General features: G+C 42.9%; 6 protein-coding genes across 6 annotated transcripts; 5 read left to right on the forward strand and 1 right to left on the reverse strand.

The window, feature by feature from the left end:
• Positions 1-77: 77 nt before the first annotated feature.
• LOC127251946 (UDP-glucose iridoid glucosyltransferase-like) lies at positions 78-1879 on the forward strand. Its single transcript, XM_051275910.1, has 3 exons — positions 78-146; positions 229-760; positions 869-1879. The coding sequence occupies exons 2-3, from the start codon at positions 286-288 to the stop codon at positions 1753-1755; spliced, it is 1362 nt and encodes a 453-aa protein (XP_051131867.1). The 5' UTR covers positions 78-146; positions 229-285; the 3' UTR covers positions 1756-1879.
• Positions 1880-2226: 347 nt separating this feature from the next.
• LOC127251390 (UDP-glycosyltransferase 76E1-like) lies at positions 2227-3823 on the forward strand. The gene is made up of 2 exons (XM_051275055.1): positions 2227-2733; positions 2834-3823. Exons 1-2 carry the CDS (start codon positions 2256-2258, stop codon positions 3625-3627), a joined length of 1272 nt encoding a protein of 423 aa, XP_051131012.1. The 5' UTR covers positions 2227-2255; the 3' UTR covers positions 3628-3823.
• Positions 3824-5259: 1436 nt separating this feature from the next.
• LOC127251389 (UDP-glycosyltransferase 76E1-like) lies at positions 5260-6932 on the forward strand. The gene is made up of 2 exons (XM_051275054.1): positions 5260-5788; positions 5898-6932. Exons 1-2 carry the CDS (start codon positions 5311-5313, stop codon positions 6785-6787), a joined length of 1368 nt encoding a protein of 455 aa, XP_051131011.1. The 5' UTR covers positions 5260-5310; the 3' UTR covers positions 6788-6932.
• Positions 6933-7032: 100 nt separating this feature from the next.
• On the reverse strand, positions 7033-9314 carry LOC127251388 (monogalactosyldiacylglycerol synthase 2, chloroplastic-like). The gene is made up of 8 exons (XM_051275053.1): positions 8950-9314; positions 8692-8864; positions 8434-8595; positions 8209-8350; positions 7903-8127; positions 7747-7809; positions 7590-7664; positions 7033-7504 (listed from the first exon to the last, which is right to left on the reverse strand). Exons 1-8 carry the CDS (start codon positions 9214-9216, stop codon positions 7241-7243), a joined length of 1371 nt encoding a protein of 456 aa, XP_051131010.1. The 5' UTR covers positions 9217-9314; the 3' UTR covers positions 7033-7240.
• An 857-nt stretch (positions 9315-10171) lies between these two features.
• On the forward strand, positions 10172-13705 carry LOC127252222 (actin-related protein 6). Its single transcript, XM_051276310.1, has 7 exons — positions 10172-11045; positions 12400-12616; positions 12694-12757; positions 12952-13036; positions 13122-13172; positions 13255-13317; positions 13412-13705. Exons 1-7 carry the CDS (start codon positions 10354-10356, stop codon positions 13539-13541), a joined length of 1302 nt encoding a protein of 433 aa, XP_051132267.1. The 5' UTR covers positions 10172-10353; the 3' UTR covers positions 13542-13705.
• Positions 13706-13976: 271 nt separating this feature from the next.
• On the forward strand, positions 13977-15555 carry LOC127251965 (probable receptor-like protein kinase At5g20050). The gene has a single exon (XM_051275940.1). It carries the CDS (start codon positions 14162-14164, stop codon positions 15506-15508), a length of 1347 nt encoding a protein of 448 aa, XP_051131897.1. The 5' UTR covers positions 13977-14161; the 3' UTR covers positions 15509-15555.
• Positions 15556-15949: the final 394 nt, after the last annotated feature.

A 15949-nucleotide genomic window follows, 5' to 3' on the forward strand; every position in this document is an offset into this window, starting at 1 on the left:
CCGACGCGTTCATGACTATTCGTCTCGAAAGCAGAAAGTCCAACAGCTCATCACTGCCCTACGTCTGTGATAAGAAGACCATCCGACAAACAAAACACGACCATGATTCCCCTTTTTCGGCTTCTTTTGTATTTTCTCCCCGACAGGTAATTAAACTAGACTCGCCATTGTATTCATCGTACGGTTGATAAATCCCAGGCTGCACTAACTCATTTTGTATGTTTTAAGTTCAAGCTGGAGCCCAACAATCTCCATGCCCGTCGATCATTGGGGAAAAGAATAGAAATGGAGAAGATGGCATCGAGAAAGCGAGTTGTTTTAGTTCCATACCCTTTCCAGGGACACATAACACCCATGCTTCAGCTGGGCTCAGTCCTCGATTCCCATGGCTTCTCCATCACAGTCCTCCAAACAAACTTCAACTCTCCGGATCCTTCTGACCACCCTTCCTTCACTTTCTTGCCATTGGCCGACGGCTTAGAGGGCTACGATATCTCCTTCTACAACCTTCTGAATGCGATGGCGGAAATGAACAAGAACTGCGAGGCCCCATTTGAAGAACACATGACTCGGATGCTGGAAGAAGAAGATCGTGGAGAGGTAGCGTGTATAATCTATGATTCCATCATGAGGTTTGTGGATATTGTGGCCCCTAGGCTAAAGGTTCCGACTATCGTGCTTAGAACAAATTCTGCTGCTTATATGCACTCCCAAATAATCATGCTCCATCTTCTGCAGCAAAAGTTTATTCCTTTGCCAGGTTAATTTGTGAAACCAGTTTAGGAATCTCGTCTGTCGATTAATCACAACTTAAAAAGGAGGACTCACTATCTTGTGTCTGTGTGTGTATTTTTATTTTTTTTAACAGAGTCTGAACTGCATGTTATGGTGCCGGAGGCGTATCCTCTCAGATATAAGGATCTTCCGATGCCGGCATCTCAAGAACTCCCGGAACCCGTGGTAGAGTTTCTCCAGGCCTACACGAATGTGCAGTCGGATGCAGCAGTCATCTGGAACACCGTGGAGTCACTCGACCGTTGGCCGTTGCAGCAGCTGAAGCAGCGTTGGTCCGTTCCCTTCTTTCCCATCGGCCCTTTACACAAAATAGCGCAACCGTCGCAGACCAGCTTGATCGAAGAGGACAACGCCTGCTTGTCATGGCTGGACAAACAATCTCCCAATTCTGTTCTGTTTGTGAGCTTAGGCAGCTTAGCTGTAGTAGATGAAGAGGAGCTGATCGATATGGCTTGGGGGATCGCCAAAAGCGAGCAGCCATTCTTGTGGGTGCTGCGTCCGACTTTATTAAATGGATCCGATCCGATCAAATCCCTGCCTCAAGAATTCAAGGAAATGACACGCGAAAGAGGGTGCATGGTTAAGTGGGCGCCGCAGAAGAAGGTTCTAGCGCACACTGCAGTGGGAGGCTTCCTCACGCACTGCGGCTGGAATTCGACATTGGAAGGTATCTGCGAAGGGGTCCCGTTGATATGCAGGCCTAGCTTCGCAGACCAGATGGTGAACTCGAGGTACTCGACACACGAGTGGAAGGTTGGGATTGAGGTTGAGGTCAGGACTGGGGATGGTTATGAGAGAGCTGTTAGGACATTAATGGCGAGTGAGGAAAGTAAAATGATGAAACAGAGAGCAGTCAAGCTGAAGCAGGAAATAGAGCAGTCCATCAATGGAGGAGCCTCCCATGAATCCCTTGCCTGCCTTGTAGAATTCATTACTTCCTTAACTGTAGGAAGAAAATAGCAACAATGTCTATTCATTATGCTTGAAGAATAAGACCATATTATGTGATACAATTGGTTACTGTCATCGAAACTTTGCAGAACAGCATCAGCTGATTGAGTGTTTATTTAATGAGAAGAAATGGATCGAGATTTATTATAGGGATTAAAATATGATTGTCGGTTTGGATCAAATGCTGAATTCATTCATTAAACAATTTAATAATTATGGTAATCATTAATTTAGACAAATTCCATAATTATGTAGGTTTAAGTTTTAGCAATCCCAAGCCCCGGGGAAAGGAAAGACAGCTAAATATGCATGTTTCAGGCACGTCTACAGAAAAATACGTTTCAGGCATATATACCTCCGGCACGTTCCATGATTGTTCTTCTTTTCCAATTTCCAACACCTCATCATCACTGCCCTACCTACGTTTGCTGTAAGAAAACCATCTGACAAACAAAACACCATTACAGTCTATAACTCATCGGGGAAAGGAAAGGGGAAAAGGCATAGAGATGGAGAAAACAGAATGGAGAAGAAAGCGGGTGGTCTTAGTCCCATACCCTTTCCAGGGACACATCACTCCCATGCTTCAGCTGGGCTCGGTCCTCCATTCCCATTGCTTCTCCATCACAGTCCTCCAAACAAACTTCAACTCTCTGGATCCTTCAGATCACCCCTCCTTCACCTTCTTGACGTTGCCCGACGGCTTAGAGGGCTTAGATGTCTCCCTCAACAACCTTCTGAATGTGATGTCAGTAATGAACGCCAACTGCGAGGCACCATTCGAAGAACACATGACTCGGATGCTGGGAGAGGAAGATGGTGGAGAGGTAGCCTGTATAATCTATGATCCCTTCATGAAGTTTGTGGATATCGTGGCCGATAAGCTCAAGGTTCCAACTATGCAGCTCAAAGTAAATCCTGCCGCTTATACGCACTCCATGGTAATCTTTCTCCAGCTTCTGCAACAAAAGTTGATTCCTTTGCCAGGTTTGGGACAGCAGTTTAAGAATCTGTTTTGTCTTCTCTTGTCGATTGATTACAAGGGAGGACTCACTATCTTGTGTTTTTTTTTTTTTTTTTAAAACAGAGTCGTCTGATTTGAATGTTTTGGTGCCGGAGGCATATCCTCTCAGATATAAGGATTTTCTGATGCCAGTAACTCAAGGAATCCCGGAGCCTGTAGTAGAGTTTATCCAGACCAACACGAATGTGCAGTCGAATGCAGCAGTCATCTGGAACTCGGTGGAGTCACTTGACCATTGGCCATTGCAGCAGCTGCAGCAGCGTTGGTCCATTCCCTTCTTTCCTGTTGGCCCTTTACACAAAAGTGCGCAACCATTGCAGACCAGCTTGATCAAAGAGGACAAAGCCTGCTTGTCCTGGCTGGACAGGCAATCTCCCAATTCTGTCCTGTTTGTGAGCTTAGGCAGCTTATCTGTAATGGATGAAGAAGAGCTGATCAATATGGCTTGGGGGATCGCCAAAAGTGAGCAGCCATTCTTGTGGGTGCTCCCTCCAAATTTATTAAATGGATCTGATCCGATCGACACCCTGCCTCAAGAATTCAAGGAAATGACACGCGAAAGAGGCTGCACGGTTAAGTGGGCGCCACAGAAGAAGGTTCTGGCGCACACTGCCGTTGGAGGCTTCCTCACGCATTGTGGCTGGAATTCGACATTGGAAGTTCTCTGCGAAGGGGTCCCGTTGATATGCAGGCCTAGCTTCGGAGACCACATGGTGATCTCAAGGTACATAACACAAGAATGGAAGGTTGGCATCGCGGTGGAGGTCAAGACTGAGGATGGTTATGAGAGAGCTATTAGGACATTAATGGCGAGTGAGGAAGGGAAAATGATTAAACAGAGAGCGGTCAATCTGTAGCAGGAAATAGAGCAGTCCATCAGTGGAGGAGCTTCCCATAAATCCATTGCCTGTCTTGTGGAATTCATTACTTCCTTAACTGTAGGAAGAAAATAACAATTGGCTACAAGAAATTCATGTCATGTATTGGTTTTGATTAAGCATAAGTTTGATCTTGTTTTCATTTCTTAATTCATGTCTTTTCTAAAGATTTTTTTCCTCCCTCCATGAATTCATACTTCTTAGTTCTTTTGTTATTATTGGATTCATTCGAATATGAGATTTTATTATAAAACTTCTTCTCAACAATATGCAACACTGCCGGCAACTACCGATCCATCTCAAGTTCCGATCCATCTCAAGTTCCACTATAATTGTAGGATAATTTAATCTCTACTTAACTGGCACTCGAGGGCTACAGTACATCTCTGGCTTCAACTTGGGCTTCACAACACATAGAATGAGATCGCACCATAATTTCTTTCCTTATAATCTCTTGGATACCTATTTCCATAAACCTTCATGAACCATGGTTTGATGCCTCGAAGGCCGCCTATCCTTATCCTGTCTCTAATCATTTGCCCCATCCTAATTTTTGTTCTTCGTGGGATTCAGCTTTTAAACCTCATTCTCTTTTTTCCGATAAAAAACTAGATAGGAATAGGGATGTTTTTAAGGGTGTTCTCTAGCTTACATAGCACAGCTGTACTATCATTAATCTCACCAAATGAAATATATTCATAGACAACATATTATATAAATATAAATAGACAGGATGTGTTGTGTTATTTGAACACATATACTCTTTGCCTATTTTCTATATACTGTTTAGGCAAATAAGAATCTTGTTGATTTGCCTCAATTAGCTCCCTAATCTATCCAATCCTGAAATGTTATCATTCAACTGCCTGAATACCAAGAAAAAATATCAAATTTTCCTTTTGCCTGCCCAAACACTGTTGATCAGCGCTTTGTCCGCCAAAAAATCTGATATATATCTATAATAATTTATTTCCGAAAAAAAAAATAATAAATAAAAAAAAACCAGCTTCGTATCCCACTCAATCTTCATACAACCTGTGTTTGGAGCTAAAGGGGTGGGGAGATTTCATATCCTCACTCCTTTAATAAATAAATGAAGCAGAGGTTGTTGACGTGAATGCATGTGATTGATTTACCAATATATGAACCAAATAAAATTTGCAAATTGCTGCTGCCAAGAAACAAGGAATCAAGTAGCCAATCGGGAATAAAAAAAATTCAGATTTTAATCCTTTCGGTCTTAACAGGAGGCCCTTTCAAGTTTCAAGGGTCGATACCAGCAATTCTGTTGACGGCCTATTCTGCAATCTTATTTTCCAGGCTTGCTCTCGTTTCAATTCCCCGAATTGCCGAAAATGGTCAACGAGAACGTGGAGAAGCATGCAGTGTAGAATGTTGGCGATGAAATTTGTAAGAAGAAGACAGCAAAATATGCATGTTTCAGGCACGTCTTAGCTCAGGCATATATATATATATATAATATCTCCGGCACGTTCCATGATTATTCTTCTCGAATGTCCAACAGCTCATCACTGCCCTGCCCTGCCTACGTACGTTTGCTATAAGAAAACCATCTGACAGACAAAACTCCATGATTCCCCATTGTATTCATCGTACAGTTGCTAACTCATCGGGGAAAGGAAAGAGGAAAAAGGCATAGAGATGGAGAAAACAGAATGGAGAAGAAAGCGGGTGGTTTTGGTCCCATACCCTTTCCAGGGACACATAACTCCTCTTCTTCAACTGGGCTCCGTCCTCCGTTCCCATGGCTTCTCCATCACAGTCCTCCAAACAAACTTCAACTCTCTGGATCCTTCAGATCACCCCTACTTCACCTTCTTGACGTTGCCCGACGGCTTAGAGGGCTACGATTTCTATTTTAACAACATTCTGATGATGACATCAGTAATGAACGCAAACTGCAAGGCCCCATTCGAAGAACACATGTCTCGGATGCTGGAAGAGGAAGATGGTGGAGAGGTAGCGTGCATAATCTATGATTCCTTGATGAAGTTTGTGGATATAGTGGCCCCTAAGCTCAAGGTTCCGACTATTGTGTTCAGAGTAAATCCTGCTGCTTTTACGCACTCCTTGGTAATCTTGTCCGAGTTTCTGCAACAAAAGTTGATTCCTTTGCCAGGTTTGAGAATACAGTTTAGGAATCGTCTTGTCTTATCTTGTCTTGTGGATTGATTACAAGAGTAGGGAGGACTCACTATCTTGTGTTTTTGTTATTTCTTTTTTAACAGAGTCATCTGATCTGGATGTTATGGTGCCGGAGGCGTATCCTCTCAGATATAAGGATTTTCTGCTGCCGGTAACTCAAGAAATCCCGGAGCCTGTGGTAGAGTTTATCCAGACCTACACGAATGTGCAGTCGAATGCAGCAGTCATCTGGAACTCAGTGGAGTCACTCGACCATTGGCCATTGCAGCAGCTGCTGCAGCGTTGGTCGATTCCCTCCTTTCCTGTTGGCCCTTTACACAAAAGCGCAAAACTGTTGCAGACCAGCTTGATCGAAGAGGACAACGCCTGCTTGTCATGGCTGGACAGGCAATCTCCCAATTCTGTTCTGTTTGTGAGCTTAGGCAGCTTATCAGTAATGGATGAAGAAGAGCTGATCAATATGGCTTGGGGGATCGCCAAAAGCGAGCAGCCATTCTTGTGGGTGCTACATCCAAATTTGTTAAATGGATCCGATCCGATCAAGACCCTGCCTCAAGAATTCAAGGAAATGACGCGCAAAAGAGGCTACATGGTTAAGTGGGCGCCACAGAAGAAGGTTCTAGAGCACAGTGCCATTGGAGGCTTCCTCACGCACTGCGGCTGGAATTCGATATTGGAAGTTCTCTGCGAAGGGGTCCCGTTGATATGCAGGCCTAGCTTCGGAGACCACATGGTGATCTCAAGGTACATAACGCAAGAATGGAAGGTTGGCATCGAGGTGGAGGTCAAGACTGAGGATGGTTATGAGAGAGCTGTTAGGACATTAATGGCGAGTGAGGAAGGGAAAATGATGAAACAGAGAGCGGTCAAGCTGAAGCAGGAAATAGAGCAGTCCATCAATGGAGGAACCTCCCATGAATCCATTGCCTGTCTTGTGGAATTCATTATTTCCCTAACTGTAGGAAGAAAATAACAATCATGTCTCCATCCTGCAGCTTGAAGAGTAAGAGATCATATGTGATACATTTGACTACAAGAAATTCATGCAATGTATTTGTTTCGATCGTCTTAAGTTTGATCTTGTTTTGATTTCTTAATGTATTGTGTTGTTTCAGATTTTTTGCTCCCTTGCTTACTTGTTAGTTATCTTATTATTATTGGATTCATCCAATTGATCCAAATATGAACAATGTTATACTGAGCTATCTTAAAAAATGTTGAGTTCACGTTCGAGAATGTCTATACCATATAACATGAAATGAAACATAAAATAACAAAATAAGTCCCTTTAGGATTGGCACGGTGGTATAGGAATGAACTTGTGACAGCATCAACTACAGGGAGGTGAAAGAATGAATAGTAAAAATGTACATATACAAGAAGACGAGGACAACCTTAGTCCCCCAAAATAAAAGACTGCCCTTTTCTAGTATATCAAGTTAGAGAACGATGAGCTCAACATGTAGGGAATGCTCGCGGAATGACTCCGTTGGCGTGCCAGCTCATGAATGTCCTTCACAATGTCGAACACTGCATTGGGCTGCGCCAGTTTCAGTGCATTTTCCGACATTCTCATGAGCTCATCCTGCTTCGTGCTGAACCACTCTGTCACTATTCTTGCAGTTTCATTGGGGCTTCGAGTGAACACCCCTGCGCCATTGTCGACTACGTAAGGGACATTCCCTTGCTCCTGCAAAAATCCGATGCAAAAGAAGTAAGCAATAATTCCAGCATTAATATGGCTAGCTAGAGAATATGCATTCAGATTTCCTTACCTGCCCCGGAATGTAATCGTTTAGTATGATGGGAATGCCCCGTGTCAACGCTTCTGCGATGGTTCCTGGACCTGCCTGAATTTGTAGTACCAAAATTTAGTCAATTTTCGCAAAGGCAGCGTAATTTTAGCTCAGAAGAGATGAAAATCGAGCATACTTTTGTTATGATGCAGTCGCAAGCTTCCATCCATTTCTGCATCTGCTTCTCGAATCCCCTGACCTAAAACAATGCCGCCAGAAAACTTAGAGCAAATCCGAATCAAGACAGCGCCTGAATTTGCTTTAAGCGATTCTACAGAACAAATGCAGCTACCTTCACGGGGATTTTCCAGTCGAGTGATTGTAATGCAGAGGCTAGAATTTCGTTACGGCCACAAATTATGATTAACTGTCCTAATGGTTGCCTACGCTCTTCATCAAACAGGGATTCTCCAAGAGCTTTGGCTGTCTTCTTCACCGGTCCCATGCCTTCTCCGCCTCCCATAAGCAGCACAGCTGGCAACTGCAGGTCCATCTCAAGTTCCACTCTTAAATCATCCTACAGTTTATTATACATAGTATTAAGCCAACATAGTATTCTTACAAGAAACACAGTCAATCAAAGCGAAAAGGGTTCGACCTTGGAAAGAACCGACTGGCAGAAAGATGGCCTTATAGGCAATCCGAACACGCGAATTTGAGACTCGGCCAGACCATCCAGCAAGGCCCTCTTCGCCACAGCCTCGGAAGGGCAATATAGCCGGTTCACAGATGGATGAAACCTTAACAAATTAAACCCACCCGCATATTAGCCAAGGATGCTGCAGAGCTCAAAAATGATATCCTAACATAACAATTTCATTACCACGTGCGGTGGCAAGTGTTGAGGTCGGTTATCACTGTGACGAAGATCACTTTCTTGTGTAGATTTTGCCATTTTAGCACCTGCAGAGGAATGTGTTGCATCAGAGGATGGACGCTGACGATGATGTCCGGGTTGTACTCCATCAGACCAGCCTCCACCTCCCTTCAAAGCACATAGAATTGTTTCTATTTTTAGGGTTTAGCAGATCAATTGAAAAGCTCTAAAAATGGAGAAGCTTCTAGAAGCGTAGGCCCGAACTTGGCGTAATAAGCAGCCATGGCGGCAAGGTAGGCGGAGTGTATCCATCGCGGCGAGGTGCTGTGGAACGCCATTTTCCAAAGGTGCACGTGTTTGAGCATGAACTTGTACTGCCTCTCCATGTCGTTTAACGGCCATCCCGTGTACTCTTTCCAAACATCTTTCACGAAGATCTGTAGGAAATGATTACAGAAAACATATATAATATGATAGTGTAAGAACCACAGAATGAAATGTGAAAAAGTGTGATGAGTTTACCCTATACTCGGCCCCAAATTGGAGGTGGAAAGCGTCCCGGATGGCCTCAGCGGAGGCGCGGTGGCCGCCGCCGGTGTCGCTCATGAGAATCAGCACATTCTTGGCCTGGTCGGCGCCGACCTGCTCCATTTCTAGGGCTCCGGCGGCGTCTTCATCGTAGTCACGAATCACGAATTTGTACTTCTTCCGGCCGCCGAATCCGTACACCCCGACCCTCTCGAACACCTTGGTGATCGACTCCCGCCGCGAAGCTGCCTTCATTACCATATTTTATGACCTCGCAATTACGTTACAGAGAGAGGCGTCTCTGCGAATGATCTGGTTGAGCTCTGTGTAGTGGTCAGCCATTTTTTTTTTTTTTTTATAGAGAGAGATGCAGATGGGGATTTCAGTTGGGAGGGAAATGGGTGCCATTGGAGATACTCGAATTATGCCGATGAGAGATACTCGGGAGGAGCGGCAGCCGTCGGATCAAGAATGTCCAGATTGCAGATTCGGATATTACCGGAAGATTCTCATCAGATGGTATACATGAATTACTGCGCCAACCGTCGGTCCCACAGGGTGCTTTTGCTCTACTTTCGACTTGCCCTGACCACACACACACACACAGAGCACAAGATCGCTGTTTTGGTTATAATTCATTCTTCTTTACAATAATTTCTTCTGTTCTTTTAAAATGAAATTGACAACTATTTGGATGCTTTCTGTACTTTTTTTTGTCCAATTTCACTTAACAATTAATGAGCACATGTTGAATATAAAACTGATGTGTTAACTACTAGGTACATTTTTTTTATACAGATAGTTTTTCGAAAATAGAAATAATTATTTAGTGAAAATAATTTAGATATTTAATAGTGTGATTTACAATGGACTGTTAGGGGCCGTTTGTTTGGAGATTGAATTTTTAATTTATTATTAATTTTTTTTTTTAAATTATCAAATTTAACATATATTTTTTATTTTTTATATTATATTAAAAATTAATTTAACATCTATTTTTATTTTTTATATTATACTAAAAAATTAATTTAACATTCTTAACATCTATTTATGTCAAAATCATATTATTCAAATTCAAAATTTTTACTATTCAAATCACAATTCAAAATTCAAAATTAATTTTACCTATCATTACTTATTTATATCATACATATATTACAAATCAAAATTAAATTTTTACTGTTGAAATAGCAAAATCCAATCTCTGGGACAAACACACCCAGATATTTCATTTTATTTTTGGCACAAGTTTACCAAAAACTACTTCCAAACAGAAATCGTCCATGGCGTTAGTGATCGATGGCGGCGGCGGCGGCCTGAAAAGACGGCACAGGTGAACCCTCCTCATGTTTATTCTCAGTTTACCTTTAGGCGAGGTATGAAAATAGGCCCCGGTAGATGTCTAACGTGGTGGTCGTCGATAACGGCGGCGGCCTCATAAAAGCCGGGTTCGGCGGCGAACGCGACCCGACGTGCGTAGTTCCCAACTGCACTGCTCGTCCCCTTTCCTCTAAGAAATGGCTTATCGCCGACCAACTCCTCTCCCCCACCGAAGACCTCACTTCCGCCACTCTCCGCCGCCCAATCGACCGTGGCCATCTCATCAATCCTGACCTCCAATCGTCGATTTGGGCCCACCTTTTCACCACGCTTCTCAAAATCCATCCGCCCAGCACCTCGCTTCTCCTCACGGAGCCCCTCCTGACCCTCCCCTCCATCCAGCGCTCGGTCGATGAAATCATCTTCGAGGACTTCAATTTCAAGGCCCTTTTTGTGGCGGACTCGCCGTCTCTGGTGCATCTGTACGAAGCCTCTCGGAGGCCTTCTGGCTTGGTTTCCAAGGCCCAATGTAGCTTGGTGGTCGACTGCGGTTTCAGCTTCACGCACGCTGCGCCGGTTTTCCAGAATTTCACATTGAATTATGGAGTGAAGAGGATGGATCTCGGGGGGAAGGCGCTGACTAATTATCTCAAGGAGTTGGTTAGTTACAGGAGTGTGAATGTGATGGATGAAAGCTTCATAATCGATGATGCCAAGGAGAAGCTTTGCTTTGTTTCTCTTGATATGCAAAGGGACCTCAAGATTGCAAGGTCTGTATTATGTGCCTTTAGGTCTTTTTTTTTCTTTTTTGGCTTATTTAGCTTTAAGTATCATCTTTCATCCGTGGTGATTCTTTGTCTTGTATGCTCGAGAAGTTTGAATTAATGTGATTTTTCTATTGATTAAGTTAAGTCTTCTCATTTGCTATGAGGAACAATGAACTATGAAACGAAAAAAGTGATAAGGGGGTATTTGGTTTGTCGTTTGCTGTATTTATGAGTGTTACATTAATAGTTCTTCATTATCTTAAGAGATTGAATGATTGATTATGGATAATCAGCTGCCTGATTGATGAAATGATGGTCACGGCTTATTCTGAGCTTGATTTTGTGCTCAGTTTCATTCATCTGATTAAACCTAGCTTATTTGAATTGAAAAAGGATTTGATATTAACAATGATGGCATAATCTTTTTGTGGAATATGTCCTTAGATTGAACCTCTTAGAAAGAGGAGGTGACCTCTTAGATGAATCAAAAATTATTAAAGCAAACAAAAAAGAATATATGTTTTTTGTCAGCAGGGGCATTGTTTGGTTTTGTTATCAGAAAGTAGTGTCTTAAGCTGTTCATCTTGCTGTGAAGAAAACAAACTTCTATATAACTTGGACACTTTAGGCAAACTTCTTGCATATATCCCATCGAGTTTCACACATTAACCGACTATACTCATACTATTCAAAACCTACAGTCATAACAAAAACCATTGCATGGAAAATATTTGCAGCTCATATTATGTAATCCATGTTATTATACTCTTGTGAAATACATCAAATGCTTGAGATTCATGGAACATCATATCCACTATTTGGATTGACATTGTTTTCAATAATTTTTTTTATCACTGGGTGGCATAGCATTTTGATCAATCAATCAACATGTTCTTTAATGCTAGCAATATAGCAAGCGTAATAGAAAGTTAGCTGGGAGAGTAGATGGAGGCTTCAGAAATCTTAAAGCAATGAAATAATTGCAATTTCATTTCAGCATTCATCAGAGGGCAGTGGTAATTTGTGTTTGTTTGTTGTTTCATATTTCACCGTGTGGAATTTGGAAACCGTATTTTATAATTGGCTTCCATGTAAAAGTTATATTGACATCACTATACTTGGTGAAGATTTTGTCTATCAAAAACAAATCAGTGATTTGACTCTTTCTCTCCCGCCTGAGCTGAGTTGACATGATTGCAGCCTGGTTCATTATAGACTGTAGTATTGAAGACTATTTAAGCTAATATCTTTGTCGTTGTTTAATTTTATGCCGATGTCGAAATGTATATAGGCCTTGCTATAACTATTGTGCTTGAGAATAATTTTCAGTGTTTCTTTAATCAAAATCATTTTTCAGGAAACCTGGAAATGACAATTTATTTAGGTGTACTTACATACTTCCCGATGGTGTGACTTACATGAAGGGTTTTGTGAAAGATGCCAATGAATCAAATCGATACTTAGCATTAGATGAAGTTGGTGATTCCTCCACTGCCACAGAAAAGGATCAGATGAAGCAGAAGGGCACAAGTGACAAGCCCCAGGACTCCAGAAACATTGACCTAACAAAAAATGTATAAATTATTCCTTCTTGCAGGTTGATATAATATTGTATTGTTTTGGTGCTTCAAGTATGTTACTTCTCTGGCAGGAAGTTTCCTTGACAAATGAGAGGTTCCTTGTTCCTGAGATGTTATTTCGACCGGGTGACTTAGGTCTGTACATTGTTTCTTAATTGGTTACATTTAATTCCAATGTTAGAATTATCTCGCCCCACCTGTCATCTATGTTGTTGATCACTATACATTTTTTCCCCTAACCTAATAGTTTGAAAATTATCTCGGTAACCATGATGCCTATGATAAGAGTTCTTTAAACTGATTGAGATGGCACTGAAAACGTATTGCAGGAATGAACCAGGCAGGACTTGCAGAGTGCATTGTTCGTGCTGTTGAATCATGTCATCCTCATCTGCATCCTGTGCTCTATGAAAGGTGATAATGTTGATAACATCGACTATAACTTTGTCTGTGACAGTTTCACTTCAGCCTAAAGTGAATGTCAATATTGTGTGTGCAGTATTATTTTGACAGGTGGAAGCACGTTGTTTCCTCATTTTGCTCAAAGACTGTAAGCACTGTTCTTTCTTCAACATTCTGAAGTATATTTCTTCAACTCCTTGAAGATTTATCTTGATGTTATACTTAACCAGAGAAAGAGAGCTTCGACCGCTTGTCCCTGATGAATACCAAGTGAAGCTAACATCTCAAGAAGAGTACAGTCTATTAATCTGAACTTCACTTTCTTGCATATAAAGCTTACCTGTTTATCTTCCTCTGAACTAACTTGATTTCCCTACTTGGTCGCAGTCCAATATTGGGCATTTGGCGCGGGGGATCACTTCTAGCATCTAGCCCTGATTTTGAAGCAATGTGTGTCACTAAGGCCGAGTACGAAGAGATGGGATCTGCCCGATGTCGAAAACGATTTTTTCACTAGAATATAGAGAACTCTTGTTTAGGCTATGGCGGGTCTTTTTCTTTTCTCTCACATGCAGAGAGACATCATAAAAACACACAGTACAAACATACCCTCAATTATTCTCTCTAACATCTGGAGTTGGTTGAATATCATTTTTTTTTTTAACGCAAATTTGGGTTAATATTTTCATGGCCTATCTGTGTACACATAATTCTTATAATTAGTCAACAAGCAGGCAAATCACATCACCCCAAAAACGTCTGCATGATTTCAAACGAATATTTAAAGACTCGGCCTTTATTGATTTAAGATGATGCTCGGACATCAATGGACCTTAACATGCAAGTGTAAATCGAGATCCATTATCATCCAGGGGAGCTATGCAAAGCAGCCCAGAAAAGTAGTTAGAAAAAGTCTTAATGCATTTAAAAATTAAAATTAAGTTGATTTCTACATGCTGAAGCTTCAATATTCCAAGCTACCTTTCCTGCCAGAGCCAGTCAACCCTTTCACTCAGACAAATGTGCAGAGAAGATGTAAACGAAGAGATTCATTTCCATTCTGATTCTCTTCTCAAGTCAACGCCCAACAATGTAATGGAAATCACAGAAATGGAGATACACCTGCCCTAATCTGACATGGAGGATAGAAGGGCAAACCTCATTGCAGTGTTCTTGATAATTCTCCTCGTCATCCTCATCGTGGTCGCCCGCCTCTCCCTCAAACTCTCCAAACCCTTCTTCCTCATCTGCGGCGCCGACCTCGCCGCGATTTTCGCCGTCGTCACGATAGTCATAATCAGGGTCCGTTACAGCAGCCGGCGGCGTCAGCTGGAGCGCCAGCTCGACTCCCAGGGGAAGGAGCTGCGGATCGACTACAGCTTCCTGCGGAAAGTCGCCGGAGTTCCCACAAAGTTCCGCCACCGGGAGCTGGAAGAAGCAACCGATGGATTTCGGGCTTTAATCGGGCGCGGCGGGTCGGGCTCCGTGTACAAAGGTCTACTGACCGACGGCACGGCGGTCGCCGTCAAGCAAATCGACGGCGAGGAGCGAGGGGATAAGGCTTTCAAATCGGAGGTCGCCGCGATTGCCAGCGTGCAGCACGTGAATCTGGTGAGGCTCATCGGATATTCCATTTCGTCCGCCGGCCCCCGTTTCCTCGTCTACGAGTTCATCGACAATGGATCGCTGGACAACTGGATTTTCCCCGGACATCATCGGAGACGCGGCGGCTGTTTGTCGTGGAGTTCGAGGGTCCGGGTCGCCGTCGACGTGGCGAAGGCGCTGGCGTACCTGCACCACGACTGCCGGTCCTGCATACTCCACCTGGACGTGAAGCCGGAGAACATTCTGGTCGACGACGACTTCCGGGCGCTCGTCGCCGATTTCGGCCTGTCGAAGCTCAAAGGCCGGGAAGAGAGCCGCGTGGTGACGACGATCCGCGGCACCCGCGGCTACCTGGCGCCGGAATGGCTCCTGGAAAACGGCGTCTCCGAGAAATGCGACGTCTACAGCTACGGCATGGTGCTGCTGGAGATCATCGGCGGCCGGCGGAACATTCAGGTCCGGCAGGGCGCAGCAGCCCGGAAGAAATTCCACTACTTCCCGCGGACGGTGGCGGAGAAATTCCGGGAGGGGCGGCTGATAGACGTGGTGGACGAGAGAATTGCGAATTCCGGCGGGATTGGCGAGCGGGAGCTGAAGCGGGTGGTGGGAGTGGCGCTGTGGTGCATACAGGAAAAGCCTAAGCTGCGGCCGAGCATGGCGGAGGTGGTGGCGATGCTGGAGGGGCGGCTGCCGGTGGAGGATCCGCCGAGCACGCAGATGCTGATTGTGGATATGCTGTGGGTAGACGACGATGATGACTACTCCGACCGGATTGGGCCGGCGGGCCGGCCCAATGTGAGATTAACCGCCGTGGATCGGGAGAGTCCGTCGGCGTCTTATAATTGCTCGTTCGCATTTTCGTCGCTGTACGGCCGCTGAGTGAAGGATGTTTGTTTGTTCTTATATTACAGATTTATTGCACTAATTGATTAATCTACCGTTTCGGTGTTTTTCAATATATTTGGCTTTGTATATTCAATACATATTATAAAATTTTTAAAAAAATATTATATCAAATATATTCAAATATTAAATTTTTATTTTTTACAAATTTTTAAATACTTCCAAATACCTTTATTTAAACAAAACTAATTTATTTTTGGGATTCATATAAATATAATTATTTGTATTGTATGATTAAAGTATCGGTATACAAAAACAGGTCAAATTATAATGAAATTAAAGTAATTTTTTTTTAATTATATCGAATTAAAATTTTTCCATGAAAATAAAAAATACTTATAAACAGTACCAAAAATTCTTATAAAAATATGTAAAATTATAATTAATAATTTAAATAGAACAATCTATTTCTATGTA

The sequence above is a fragment of the Andrographis paniculata genome, unplaced genomic scaffold (genome assembly GCF_009805555.1).
Source record: "Andrographis paniculata isolate CXL003 unplaced genomic scaffold, ASM980555v1 Contig45END, whole genome shotgun sequence".
NCBI classification, from domain to species: Eukaryota; Viridiplantae; Streptophyta; class Magnoliopsida; order Lamiales; family Acanthaceae; genus Andrographis; species Andrographis paniculata.

Coding starts and splice junctions, on each gene's coding strand:
- LOC127251388 (XM_051275053.1), bottom strand. CDS start 9,216: ATGGTAATGAAGGCAGCTTCGCGGCGGGAGTCGATCACCAAGGTGTTC. Junction 7,810..7,902: donor ACTGGAAAATCCCCGTGAAG/GTAGCTGCATTT, acceptor GCATTGTTTTAG/GTCAGGGGATTCGAGAAGCA. Junction 7,665..7,746: donor GCGACTGCATCATAACAAAA/GTATGCTCGATT, acceptor CTACAAATTCAG/GCAGGTCCAGGAACCATCGC.
- LOC127251389 (XM_051275054.1), top strand. CDS start 5,311: ATGGAGAAAACAGAATGGAGAAGAAAGCGGGTGGTTTTGGTCCCATAC. Junction 5,789..5,897: donor AAAGTTGATTCCTTTGCCAG/GTTTGAGAATAC, acceptor CTTTTTTAACAG/AGTCATCTGATCTGGATGTT.
- LOC127251965 (XM_051275940.1), top strand. CDS start 14,162: ATGGAGGATAGAAGGGCAAACCTCATTGCAGTGTTCTTGATAATTCTC.
- LOC127251390 (XM_051275055.1), top strand. CDS start 2,256: ATGGAGAAAACAGAATGGAGAAGAAAGCGGGTGGTCTTAGTCCCATAC. Junction 2,734..2,833: donor AAAGTTGATTCCTTTGCCAG/GTTTGGGACAGC, acceptor TTTTTAAAACAG/AGTCGTCTGATTTGAATGTT.
- LOC127252222 (XM_051276310.1), top strand. CDS start 10,354: ATGTCTAACGTGGTGGTCGTCGATAACGGCGGCGGCCTCATAAAAGCC. Junction 12,758..12,951: donor ATTTCGACCGGGTGACTTAG/GTCTGTACATTG, acceptor AACGTATTGCAG/GAATGAACCAGGCAGGACTT. Junction 13,173..13,254: donor CCTCATTTTGCTCAAAGACT/GTAAGCACTGTT, acceptor ATACTTAACCAG/AGAAAGAGAGCTTCGACCGC.
- LOC127251946 (XM_051275910.1), top strand. CDS start 286: ATGGAGAAGATGGCATCGAGAAAGCGAGTTGTTTTAGTTCCATACCCT. Junction 761..868: donor AAAGTTTATTCCTTTGCCAG/GTTAATTTGTGA, acceptor TTTTTTTAACAG/AGTCTGAACTGCATGTTATG.